This window comes from Xylaria bambusicola, assembly GCF_022495145.1.
Source record: "Xylaria bambusicola strain CBS 139988 unplaced genomic scaffold F5B22scaffold_60, whole genome shotgun sequence".
In the NCBI taxonomy this organism is placed as follows: Eukaryota; Fungi; Ascomycota; class Sordariomycetes; order Xylariales; family Xylariaceae; genus Xylaria; species Xylaria bambusicola.
The window spans coordinates 125074-138635 of NW_025953613.1; the positions used below are offsets into that span (position 1 = coordinate 125074).

General features: G+C 46.3%; 2 protein-coding genes and 1 non-coding gene across 3 annotated transcripts; all 3 read left to right on the forward strand.

Moving 5' to 3' along the window:
- Nucleotides 1-1864: 1864 nt before the first annotated feature.
- F5B22DRAFT_471880 (uncharacterized protein) lies at nt 1865-3973 on the forward strand. Its single transcript, XM_047972166.1, has 2 exons — nt 1865-1951; nt 2174-3973. Exon 2 carries the CDS (start codon nt 2336-2338, stop codon nt 3452-3454), a length of 1119 nt encoding a protein of 372 aa, XP_047826468.1. The 5' UTR covers nt 1865-1951; nt 2174-2335; the 3' UTR covers nt 3455-3973.
- Nucleotides 3974-4849: 876 nt separating this feature from the next.
- On the forward strand, nt 4850-4945 carry F5B22DRAFT_t174. The gene has a single exon. It is a non-coding gene; the product is annotated as a tRNA-Ile (tRNA).
- A 5054-nt stretch (nt 4946-9999) lies between these two features.
- On the forward strand, nt 10000-11790 carry F5B22DRAFT_624676 (uncharacterized protein). The gene is made up of 5 exons (XM_047976139.1): nt 10000-10366; nt 10433-10579; nt 10639-10898; nt 10965-11097; nt 11154-11790. Exons 1-5 carry the CDS (start codon nt 10299-10301, stop codon nt 11458-11460), a joined length of 915 nt encoding a protein of 304 aa, XP_047826469.1. The 5' UTR covers nt 10000-10298; the 3' UTR covers nt 11461-11790.
- The last annotated feature ends 1772 nt before the right edge of the window (nt 11791-13562 follow it).

Below are 13562 nucleotides of genomic sequence, written 5' to 3' on the forward strand. Positions count from 1 at the left end.
GACTTCCTAGTCATCAAGTCCCATTCCCTCCAGGGTTCGTAGTGAACTTCCTGGAGTCCGGGGAAACGGGCAAACATATGTGCGAGTGCGCCGGACTTCCATCTCCGCCGGTTCTGTTGCCGGAGGAGTAAACTGGTTCCCGCCGGGACCGGTGGAAGCTGATCCCACCATTGGTGCTCTGACTCCTCGCTACCTAGGTATCAAATGGTCCCTCCCCCATAACCGGATGGAAAACTTTGCGAATAGCCGCCGTAGGCGGGGCGCAGTATCGAAAACTAGTAACTCGGCCATGTCGAGGGTCATCATAGACTTTGTCTGCTATCGTCTGCTTTGTACCGCTGCCACCTAGCATATCCGAGGTGGTATGTATCGGGCACAAAGGTCAGATATTGTAAACCCGTGTTTCGAATCCCTAGGCGAGGAGATACTACTATCGAGAATTACCCCGCCATTAGGATCCCACGTGCTGAGAGCCGAGAGTAAATCCCGGAATACTGTGATAATAGAACCGTTATTTGCATCGCTGATGGCAAATGTCTATTCCCACTGCACATCTGTCAACACTTTGTGGTTCGGTGCGCATCTAGTGCCATCATAGTCGTCGAGCTCTAGGCAGAACCAGATGTAGCGGACGAGAGCCCGATGGCGATAGATTATCGAACGGAATTAACGGGGCGCGATGGTGTTAGTTTGTATACGAGCGAAGTCCTCGCTCAGATCTGCTTGTCGCTCTCGAGACACTGCGAGACGGTGTGCAACCGTCTTGCATCACGGCTTCTTCGAAGATAAGAAGCCGGATTTCTCGAGACGAGCCATGTCATCCCATGTTTGAATCCCATTGCCTCTTTGCCAAGTGCTGTTGAAAATATGGTGTGATGGGCCGAGAGGGGTGATGATTTCGCGATGTAGGTAGCACTATGAGTTGGACAATTCAAGATGTACGCGTGTGCGAATGTGAGCGGGAATGAACTCCGGCGGCGGCCAGATGTGCGGTAGGTATGATAGGAAACAGGCCAGATTTAGACACTTTATCCGACGAAGCTTTGATAATGCGATTCAAGTTTGAATTTTGTTCTATTCATATGGCTAACCTAGCATCTTTATCGTTTGGTCGCTGTAAGATGTATATTTTTATATCCTAGGCGCTACAAGTCTAGGTAGTGTATTGAGTCCCTGAGTTGCGCTGCATACTTCTATACGTGTATCCCGTCATATAGCGAATAGCGGGATTCCCGTGATCTGGCTGGCCTTCATCCACCTTACCTACTTGTACGTGTATTTAGATAGGTAGATAATGAGAAGAGCGTCGTCGCTCTTTTGTGTGCTACCTATACCTGCCCCTACTACCCACTGTAGCTACCTACCTCTAACTTGATCTAATACAACATCGTCGTACCTTGTCTTTCTTCCGACACATGCCACCCGTAATGCTGTAACAGCGGCGGTTCGGAACATTGTGTCGCATCGACATTTTAGAAAATTTTGTTTGGGGCTTTTCCATCCTTCTGTTGCGAAACAAGGTCGATCCCCCCGGTGCGCAAAAAAAAGGACCCCTCGGCATGCCGCCTGATGTACAGATATGGCGCCAGATGACAAGCACACCATACACGACATGCTACTAAGTAAGACTACGGTAGTAATCTTTACCCAATACTCCGTCCCATCACAAACACGGGCCAGGTTGATTCTCGGTCTAATGTGTCCCCTCTTGTGACTTATGCAGGCACTTTGTCCTAGGCTCACAACCGCCGTCCCGAAGCTATCCGGCAATTACCATCTATCTTACATAGTACTTACTATGTAGTAGTTGCTGGTTGGTTGGGGTGTTGGCCGGTCAAGTAGTCTGGGCAGTCTACCTGCGCTACTAGGCGTCCGGGATCACAAGCCATATATTGGCCGTGTTCAAGCTAGGTACCGTATTTCTACAGCTTATCATGCAAGGCCTGGTGAGGTAGGTACATATGATTTCGCCTCAGCCATGCTGCTATCAGCCGGACTTGATCTGGAAGCCAAAACTTGGCAGTGCGTGTATGACAGCCAGTATAGCTGAGTGGCCAGCCAGAGGGGCGCATAGCCGAAGTGTTTAACGTACAAATAAGAGAGGGTGGCTCAACTCTGCGGCGCAGTCGTCCCCGTTAAGTTGTTATGTTCGCTTCCGCTGATCGCCTATTAGCTTAAGTGTTGGTGCTCTATCCATACTAACATGGCTATCCAAATAATTAAGACGCGTTTCACACTTAAACGCGCCTCAAACTATACTCGGTCATCTTAAAAGTGTCCAGCTAAATGATCTGGCAGGGCATACATCATCTTCTCGAGATGCCAAATAGTCATAATGGAGGGTCGGCAATCGTTGAGCGCTATTGATCTTCAGCGTCTTACCTATCGTCGCGTGAGGGTCAAAGATAATACATTAGATGATAACCTCTTACCTTCGCGACCTCTATCCAAGCGCAAGTATTTCATCCTACAGACACCACCCACCACCAATATCGGCCTTCTCTCCGTTTTGCCTCTCGAGATCCTTCACGAAGTTATATCGCAACTAGACATACTCTCTCTCTCTCACTTCCGGCGCCTTAACAGACAAGCTTTCGAGCTCATTGGGTCTCATCCTGCGTATAGGGTGATCGCCAAGTACGCGCGCAATGCTCTATGTGGGATCCTGGCTGTAAAGACTGGCAAGTGGATTACCTGCGACACCCTCTACCAGATATTATGCACTTCCAAGTGTGAACAGTGCGGCGACTTCGGCGGCTACCTGTACCTCATCACCTGCAGGCGAGTTTGTTTCCTTTGTTTCACGTCGAATCGAGCGTATCTACCGATGAGACTCGATCACGCCAGCTGGAAATTCGGACTACACCACCGTGTCATCAAAGACCTGCCCTGCGTGAAAATCGTATACGGGCGATATTCGCCCGACCAGAGACGCCCTATCCACAGCGTCCTTGTTGACTACGAGTCTGCTCGCGACGCGGGCATTGCGAAGCACGGGTCGGTGGAGGCTATGAATAGTTACGTGTCGGACTTGGCTGCCCAGAAAGATCAGGTATTCATAGACGCCAAGAGAAAAGCCGAGGGTGATAGTGATGCAGAGCTTCGAATTACCAGGAAGCACTGCACCTGGCGAAATAGACTGACTACTTGGGATCTCACGGATAGAAAAGTCGGGGAACCATTCCGCTATGTGGCGATTGTCCGAGTGCCGTATTTCGACAGAGCGTTGCGGCAACCGGAATGGGGCTTTCATTGCTTTGGATGCCGCGACTTACGCCGTGATCGACAATTTCATTTCCGACGCAAGTTTACTGCTGCTTCGTTTCAGGAACATCTGGACCGGTGCGGAGATATCGTGGGTGGAGAGCATCGCCTGGTCAAGTCTCGGAACGACATTATTAATGTCTTCAGACCCTATGGTCCTCATTCGACCAATCACTTTGATGACACATAGGAGACGCAAGCTCATGTCGCTTTCTTGGGAATCCGATCGAAATATTTCCACTCTGTCGCTTTGACGGCTGGTAGTTCAATGGCGGCGTGACTTAGGAAATCACGAAACTTGGACATCAATCAGATTCAGCCATGGGAAGATAGTTCCATGTTCTTCCGACTCCTAGAGATGCAGCAGCGTCGACTCAGCGGCGGAACCCGATGAATCAGCTCAGCTGTTCTTCTGTAACTCAACAGAGGAATTTGAGACGGATCTATCCATTCGTAGGCCACTCTCTCAGGTTCTAGTCATGATATTTCATGCGCAATCCCACGAACTTGACAACAACCATCCGTGGATAGGTCGCCTAAGAGCGAAGATTCTCATTCCATCTAGATTAGATGGTCAATCCAGGTCGGGCATCACGTCTATTTGATGCCGATATCTGGAAACAGTACCTCTGAGACGAAAGCGAAATGCAGCTTAACCTAGCAGGTTTGCGCGAGATGCGCCCCTTCTAGTCTCTGGGCTCGACGAAAAACACATGTCATCCGGGGAGTAGATCCCGTTATCGATGGTGAGTTATCGCACCGTCTTACAGTTGGCGGATTTCGCCTTCGAGAATCAACTATGTATGGAAGGAAGCTAATTTTATTGCAGGTTAGGTAGGTAGGTGACTTGCCGTAGATTGGTCTGAAAGAGGCTAACTAGTTCTCGATTACCTAGGTAGTGAGAGACTTCTTGAGCCATCATCGGGATTGTTAAGTGCGCTTAAATAGGTATATATAAGTGTTTGCTTTGTCTTCGTGACGACGGCATATGATAACCAACCAACAAGACATGCCTATTTTAAATTCATGAGAGCCGAGAGGTGCGGCGTAGATGTTGAGTACTATCTACTCCTCACTATCTACTCATCTGTACCTAACTGAATGAACATGTTCCTTGAGCAGTAGTGTTAGGTCTATATAAGGAAAGGGAAAAAAGGCGTGCGCGTCTTTCATGTTATATATAGGTATTCTGTATGTATGTAAATACACACGGCGCAGTCCAACATGAGAGAGGGGCCATTTTACCTAATCGCTGTCACTGTGGGTAGCCAAGTACCAACTCGTCTAGCTACCGGTACTTAAGTACCTACCTAGGCAGGTAGGGAGTATGAATGGCCTCCATAGGTATTCACTATTGAAGATCACCCAGGTCAACAAGCTTATTCTTTTGATTTGATGACTGACGGTTGAATACTGAACGAAGACTAGGGTCTTATAGCATGCATGGTTGCTGTTGCTTGATGACTTGCTCTGACGCTTAGAGACGGAGGACCTACCTAGATGGGTAGAACAGTTACCGATGGCAAGATATATAAACTTAATTCAAAGCTATTATTCCACAAGCAAATATCTGGATTGGCGACAGGCTCGGTTAGCTCAGTTGGTTAGAGCGTCGTACTAATACAATCATAAGTTGTATCAAGTAATGCGAAGGTCATGAGTTCGACCCTCATACTGAGCATTGCCTCCTCCCTTAAATAGGGGTCAACATTTTTATGATTTTTTTTTTATCTATGTTTCCTTTCACGGATCTTTTTGCATCTTGTCCTATGCGTTTCTTTTGAATTCATCATGGAATGTATGTAAACAGTACAACAATAAAATAAGACGAGGATCGCTATAAACCCAAGTCTTACCTAGTTGCATCTCTACATAGTACACATCATAGCATCTTGCCTATACTAAGTACGGCTTACATTGTCGTTTTTGGGAATTCCGGCAGACCCTCGGCACCGTCAATTGGTCAAGTCCAGGCTCTAACGCAGCTAATTACGTGGGATACCCCGGTTCCCGAAACTAGCCTGATCATCATGCACAGCTACTCTCTTTTACTCTAGCTTCATTGCGGTCCTTTGGAAAAGTCCGGGATTGCTCGGGTCCGACCCGGATTTGGCGCGGGTTTGCACTGGAACTTTTGTATCAACTGCGACGTGGTGTGTTAGGTGTTCAGACAACCGTCGGCGGAAGATCAGCATCCCTAACCTATTCGCGGAGACTACCGTATATTCCCGTATAAAATACCCAGTCTCGCCAGCCCACTGCGTCGCGTCCAGCAGATAAAATAGTAATTTGTGGGCGGGCGGTCTCGCCAACACTTGCCGAGTTGGTAGCGCTTATTGTGTCGACTCACCATCACCTCTCGCCCTGCTCCTCTAAACGAATACCCTATGTACTATGGTCTGCTGCAGCTGTGATTTGGGTAGATTGGCAGAGAGCTGATTTCCGTCTTGGCCACTATGTCCTACAAGGTTCTACCTATGACATATCTCTCCCTCACAGCGAGTAATAAAGGGACCCGGCATATTTTGACGATTCAGCTTGCCTTATTGCCTAACTTCCTAGGTAGTCGATGAGACCACAAATAGTCCACCTTAATTGAATCATGAGGTACGATCATTTTATCTCACCGCTACTCGTCTAAGTATGGAGAAAGGGGGACAGAAAAAAAAAAGACACACATCGCTTGCGATTTTCAGCCGGTTTTTTACCAACTGCATCGCGATCAATGGGGCAACCGCTCCAAGACCAAAATCGCTGGCGCCCAGCACGCGCGACGAATCATCTTACTACGCTTTCACACCTTCTGTCCCTTGGCTGTTACTCTCAACCGGGTTGTCCAAAAGTCCTACACATGCATCATCGGCTATACACAGTAGTGTGTCACAAGTTGCTGCGCTCCCCTTAATTGCCTATGTTAAGTAAATGCGGTAACAACGTGGCTGACTAACTGCGCGTGACCACGCTGTGGAAGCTGAGAGGTAGTTTACTCCCGACCTAGACAAGCAGTTCTTACATATTGAGAATTGTGTACCACTACTTATCGCGTATATTAGAGCAAATTTTGTGAAGGGCTTTTGAGGCCCGCCGCCGCGAGATCGGAATGATTGAATGAGATTGCTGGCGGTTGCACATCGCACAGCCGAACATTGGTATGCTACTCTAGAGAGCTAATATCTTACACCACGGCCTCTAGCCTGCGCCGCCCTTTTTTATTTATTTCCTAAGCCCCTAAGTTTCAAGTAAAATAACACGTAGATTGCGGGTCAATGACGAGTCAGTAACGGGATTGATTGATTACACTTGTCTCGCTCCCAGGTGAGAAAGATATACCTATCGGATCTCAGTATGAATTCGTGCAGCTCGATACCAGTACGCACCGCGAAAAACGATGTTCACTCATAGACATATGTCATATCACTTACACGTATAAGCAGAAGTGAGAACATACGAGTTGTTTGATGTTTCAGCGATGACCAGGCAACGTGTGCCTATCAGTACCCAGTCCGTCAGATCTCATCAAGGGAATCAACGCTCGTGATATGTACATGTCGCTTTCCTCACATGGGGTGTCTATCTCTATTCGCTTGTCCTATGACGATTTGAATATCATCTTTCAAACTCGACAGCCTGGAATAAGACGTGTCCCCTTTCATCAAATGTTATCTGAGTAGCCGTATGTGTGTTATTATGCATCGCTTAGCCTCAAGGGGCGAGTCAGCCCTCTGCAAGCCTCCTGAAGGGTTGGCGATGTGTCAGAACTTTGAATTACACGCAAGTCACGTAACCAGCCCAACTAATCCAGTGCTAAGGCAGCCATGAAGCTATTACATTGTGAATTCAACGTATGGTCTGCGTTTCATGGAGGCACGTGTAAACTCTACAAGAATGACTCGATAGGGGTAATATCAATGACTCGCTTCATATGTTCTATGGATTAAAGGGTACGAAGGGCCGTGAACGACCTGTTCCTTTACATATGGCGAGGCCCCCCGCCTCGTCATATGCAAGTTTGATTCCATGTTACGCTCATGAGCATTGCATTTTAGCACAATGAATCATCATCTTATCCTAGATTAGGCCGTTAATGTTCAACTAGACTAAAAGGAGCCATATAATGATATTTCTGTCCTCGATTTTAACTCCTTCGTGAACCCGTGTAGTTATGGGCTACCGGACCTGCATCTACCACATTGCGGACATCAAGGTATGTGTTTCATGCCGTAAGTTACGATGATACAGCAATCCACCGAGACCAAGGCGTAGACAATATGTGTGGTGTCTTGCGCAAGTGTAGGGTTGAGATAAATGGGAACAGGTTTATATATTGTCATTGCGCGGCTATAGGCTTGAAGGACTTGGAAACCGCCATCTCTTTGAATCCTGGTAGATGCTATAAGTTAGTCTTCCCGATGTATATGTCCGACGAGTCAATATGGTATCGATCAATGCAGCCTCATGTGAATTGTACTGCCTGCTGTAATGTAGCCCTATCCTTTTCTGTTCGCCCATAGCGTTAGTCTGAAGTGTTCGAATCTAGTATCCAGAGAGCATGTAGGACGCAGCTACATAAAACAAAATCTAGCGCTGATACAGTATCTCAGCTTCAAGAACCCTCCGTACACGGACAAACCTAGGAGGTGTATGCTTATTAGAACTTAAATAATTTGGGATCAGCTTTAGTTATATCTAGCTACTGAGTACAGAACAACAACTACAAACTACAGAAAACGAGCCCCTTCTTTCCAACACTTTCGAATGAGATTGGATACCTGACTCCTATGCTTCATTTCTAATGAGATCTGTCGGGCTCAAATCACCTTGATATAGACCTATAGAAGGTTAGCAGAGCAAAGTGTCTGATGACCGCTAGGTTAGGTTTTGGTAGTGCACATACATTAGCCTTCATTTCTCTCAAAGCAGTACACCAATATCCACGACCGAAGTACCTCTATAAGAAGCTCTTAGAATCTCGATAGACGACGAATTTAGAATAAAACATGAGAAAGACTTGGAAGCTGAACTTTGGAATATTTCACACTACACACATAGTACCTGTGTTCTTGAAGCAGTCACTAGAAGGTAAAGAAACCTCTAGTCTCTTTCCATTGCCATCAATCAGTCAAGACATAAGACCCAGCTTTAAGTAAAAAATCTGCGTTTAAAATCTCCTCTTCATAAGACAACCGCTAAACAGTCCAAATCGAGATTCACACCAGATTCTAGTAAACGTAGCCCTCACAGAACGACTTTATGAATAGTAACGGAACCGAATGAGTCGTGGTTTAAATGAAAACTAGGACGCAAAAGAAAGATGTAGATCTATACCTTTAAATCATAATTAGCACTCTCTATCACGGTACCATATATAGTATATACAGACGGTCAGGTTCCGGACCTTATAACCTTTTACCTTTCGCGTAGTGTAGTGGTAATTATAGTTCTTCATTTCTGTTTCATCACACTAGCTATCTAAGAAGAAGTAATGGGAACAAACCTTTTCTATCAATTACAATCAAGTTGTGAAAATCACATGTTGACTGCTTTCGGTTTCAAGAGCCCTGAAATGAGTTCTGTGCCTCTAAAGTATGCAACCCCAGCTATTGCCGAGCAGCAGGTCTGCCAGTAGAGTTCGGATTACAGCTAACGGGTCCGATTGGGGCCGAATTTGGAAGGTATTAAACACTTTTGAAAATACCTTGTTTATCGTAACGATTACTAGACATAAATATTGATGAAGAGAGAGATATGGCTGCAGCCTTTACCACTTCGCTTTGCAGTAAAACATTATATTTTGTGTCTATCTTCCATCATGCTATTAATCATTGATACTGACATTGACACTGCCGACAGCGTAATTAATGTCTACTTAGCATTTCAAATTCAATCTCAGTTGTTGAGTCAGTCTTATTATATTAATTCTATTGACCTAAGGGTCTATTACAGCATGTTTATTGCCACTCTCTTGTGCTAGTTGAAAGAAGAATAACGTCTCACGCGAACTCGATGTCGCTCCTTCTGTTTCGTGAGGGTCGTCGAAAGCTTGTGGACGAGATCTTTCTGAGGCTAATTTGAGCAGCGACGAGCAACTCGTGTCACAATTCTTGGTCTTTCCAAATTCCATCAGACCACAGGTTTAAAAACTTTACAAGTCAGAATACGCGGAAACGCTCCACTCTCAGACAAAGATAGGGGTTCATTTTCAGATCTAAAGAGCACCTAGCCTCAGAGGCATCTATATTGGCTTTTCCATATCACTTGTGATGAAATAATAGTATACATTTCCCCTTCAGTAAGCAAGATGATTCTGCTTCAGAGGCTTATATAAGTGATATCTGATTAGAGCCTGCATATAGCAATTGCTGCTAACAGGGCCTAGAATTGAAGCTATTCACAATACTATAACCTGCTAGGTCTGCCAAGGTCCTTGGCCCCCCTGCTGATGTCAGCCAGCAGAAGTCTGGATAGCCTCATATTTTCGTATGTCTATAGAGGGTCTTTTGCGTGACATGTACCTGTAGCTGTAGGTGTTCTGTATGTCCAGCAGCAGTTGCGTGCAATACCGCAGGAAACGTATGATCTACCAGATAGATACTGCAAAGCAAATCACGGGAATACCTCAGGTGTCAATCGCTCGCGCCGTATCTGGAAGGTAGTCGATGGCTTAATAAGGACATACATCTGTACGCACACCAGGGTTATGTGTCATACGGTATCATAACAACAAGCCTTAGGCAACCCTCTCCCACTTAATAGCCGGTATTATCCACTCTCTGTCATTTTACAGGAGGTTATCCAAACCCCGTCCTGCAGCGCAAACCTTCAAGCAGTAGTTTGTGGGGCATGTAAGGACGATCGATGCAACATTCCTATCTTACTCAGCTGCTGGTTAGGCTACTGACTTCACATGAGGGGTTGCTGAAGAAATAAGAGGAGGCCGAGGCCGGTCTTCCCCTCGCGTAGAGCAATGACCTTTGCTCTAAACGTGTAATTATTCTCGTTTCAACTTGAAATATCATCCACTAAATTAAACCACCATGACGGGCATAGATTCTAAGAAGCCAGATGAGTATAATCTAGGGCGTAACTATGCAGATGCCTCGAGGTATTTACACCTTAAGTCCTAAATTGGAGCTAAATGTGAGCTAAATGTGCTGACAAAAAGTCCTAGATTGAATCTCCAACACTTCATGTGGAGAGACGCCATCAAGTTCCTGTTGCACCCCATCATCCAGATTCATTTACGTCATGAGCAAGAGTCAAAACAAAACAGAGATGAAGGAGTATTACAAGTAGCAGATTTGGCAACGGGAACAGGGTAGGCGATATGTCCCTCACGAAACCATGTTGCAAGACTGGCTAAGCACCTGTCTATAGGATCTGGCTTTTCGACCTTGTCAAGTCAGCCGAGGTCAATGGACTAAACATCCAGTTTCATGGCTTAGATATCAGCAGGGCCCTGTTCCCGCACAACGCCTGGCTGCCGAAGAACATATCTCTGTCTACGTCGAATTTACTGGAAGAGCCACCGGAGTCCCTTCACGGCAAGTTTGATGTCGTACATGTGCGCCTGGTTCTGTCGTTGATCGGCAGCGGCAGCCCAAAGCCAATCATGCGGCATATCAAGATGCTTCTAAGTCCGTAACTCGCAATCTCCAAACTGTAAACTGTCAAAGCATAACCTGACTGATTGTCCTATATAGAACCCGGTGGCTACTTACAATGGGACGAGCTGGACCCGAACAATCACTATGAGGTGTTGACTCCGAAGCCAGATGAAAAGGCACCAAATATGACTTCTACTTTTGAAAGAGTCGGGACCATTGCAGATTGGAGGTAGAGCGCCACTATACCAATCTTATACTAAAGCATACTAACACTTAAACCCTCAGTTGGATTGCGAAGCTTCCCGAAACACTACGTGAAGAAGGGTTTGAAGAAGCATCCCAAAGCCCTCACGAATCAAACCCTGAAATGTTCAAGGCCTGGACGTACATGGACCTCTGTCTGGCTGAAGAGCTTAGCTACCACTTGCAACGCATGTACGATGATGGTGAACATGGCGAGAAATGGCGGGGATTCCTCCCGAAGGCCTACGATGAAGCCGACGAGGCCCATGGTGCTGTGCTCAGAGTTCGTCCCACGGTAACTATTGCTAGGAAACCGCTATGCTCATCGTCCCGGGAATCTCGTCTCTAGGTAGAAGATGCGTCGGAGTACGCTTTCAAAGGCTCAATATCATCGCTTCTTGTGTCGATACAACCAATGGAGTTAATATATGGTCGTCATACAGCTAGGTGGTGGAAGAAATACCTTGTCCGTAGGGTAATATTTACTTAGCTCGAGAGCTGCGGAGACACAATCAGAGCTCAGAGGGCAATACGTATATATGAGAATATCATCCAACCATACCTACAAACCCGGCATCATGGGAAGAATAATGCCTGAGGTTATGGCATAATAATAGCTTCAATCTAAACCTGTGATTCATGTAGGGCTCGTCGTGCAACAGCTCCAATTTCATCAACCTCTTTATTGTATTAATCTCACTTCATCGAAACACGGAAAGTCAGACTCATATTTTACCTTAGCTATTGGTGTCTCTCCGGATTAGTCTAGTTCTGTAAGTTAATGAAGAGTTAAGTGAATGAAAAATGGTACACGACCAGAAGACTTTCTGGGGGGTTCGCAATGCTACTTTTCCCGCCCTTGAGCATGCTGAATGAAGTTCAAGGTCAAAGGGGAAATTGATATCGAAAGTGGTTTTCTCGTAGATCTAAACATGTCGAGGAAGGGTGCACTATAATGTGTGAGAGCCGTCCAGTAAATGAATGATGTCGATCTCTAACCATATTGTCATTCTTCAAACCTATAATGGCATACCTTGCTCCAGCATCTTCCTGAACCGCATTACCTTGCCCTCTGGAGACTGAGGAATGAACTTCTCAACGTGATATGAAGGTATATAGGTACTGACATCATGAACTACGACAGAATTAGATGCCCTTGAAAGGCTCTCCTACGAGGTTTCGTCATTGCTTGACGGTACCTTATGGCTCAAGATATTTCAGGTTATATGAGAGGAGTTCAAACCGTAGACCTAGAAAGACGTACGACAGAAAATAACTGATACTTTTGGACGAAATTATATAGGAGATATGCTACCTCACAACTCATTAAGCTTGATTGGATAAATACAAGGCTCCCTGGGAAAACAGCGTCACAAGAAAACCTAACACAATCAATTTCGCTATAATTCCATGCCCCTATATCGTCTAGACAATAGTCACATCAGAGTTGTTCGATCGCAAGCAATACTTCCTCATCTCCAATGACTATCTGTCCTCTGTCAAGTGTGCCGCATACCATTACTCTCGACCTCTGCTCTCGGGAGCCCAGGGGTGATCACGACACAAATGACTGTCTTCAAAGCTCTTCAAAGACAGCCTCTACCTGAAACTGCGATACGAGAAACCAAAGTGAACCGTCAGGATTTGGGCCAGACATGAAATGGTCTAAATTTTCTTTGTAACTACATGTACCGACAGGAACCAGAACCGCCTCCCTCCCTTTCTACGTGCGTAACTACGTGAGCCCGTCTCTCCAAGTCATGACTTGACTTCCGAAGCTCCGAACTGAGCCCCCTCTTTCTCAGCAGCTATACACATTCCCCCTTAACACATGAATGAGTCAGAAACAAACCCTCAATACGAGATTCTGACACAAGCAAGCGAGCTTGTACTCCCCAAACAACAGGACGTGTATCTTTAGGTTTAAAAAAAGGATACCACACAGAGCGACACCTGCAGGGGCATAAGATGGCGTTCCTTACTTAGTCGTCGTGAGCAGAATAGACGGTAGATGCCGAAGCCCCAAATAACTTCCCTTCCCTTCCCAAGAGGCGCCCCCCGTATATGGATACGTCAACGGCTAAGGGAAGTAAGGGATAGGTGCGGCATCGTGTTCTCGTCTGCGGTTGCGCAGGAGTTGGTTTCTATTCCTGAATCCCTCCTCCTCTTCGTCACCGAGTCAGTTACTCTGGATTTCCAAACTTGAAGCAGCGGCGTCAGGACTCGGCTAATTAGTCTAGCCTTACGAGAAAAACCTACACAAATAACACAGGGAGGAAGGATACGTACGCGGGAAACGCGATGGCTGCTTTCCTGGGGGGGGGAGGGGGGGCGTGTAGTTTTTTCCCACCTTCATGACGCCGCACTCGCCACTCCTAGTAAGTTAACTGTGCCGCGGCCGTTGAGAATACGGCGGCGGCTCTTTGGCGTGGGGCTGCTCGAACGCCGCGT

What these genes read in the sequence shown, in the direction of transcription:
- F5B22DRAFT_471880 (XM_047972166.1), top strand. Translation starts at nt 2,336, where the DNA reads ATGGAGGGTCGGCAATCGTTGAGCGCTATTGATCTTCAGCGTCTTACC.
- F5B22DRAFT_624676 (XM_047976139.1), top strand. Translation starts at nt 10,299, where the DNA reads ATGACGGGCATAGATTCTAAGAAGCCAGATGAGTATAATCTAGGGCGT. An exon ending in AACTATGCAGATGCCTCGAG is followed by an intron (nt 10,367 to 10,432) that starts GTATTTACACCT and finishes AAAAAGTCCTAG; the next exon opens with ATTGAATCTCCAACACTTCA. An exon ending in GATTTGGCAACGGGAACAGG is followed by an intron (nt 10,580 to 10,638) that starts GTAGGCGATATG and finishes ACCTGTCTATAG; the next exon opens with GATCTGGCTTTTCGACCTTG.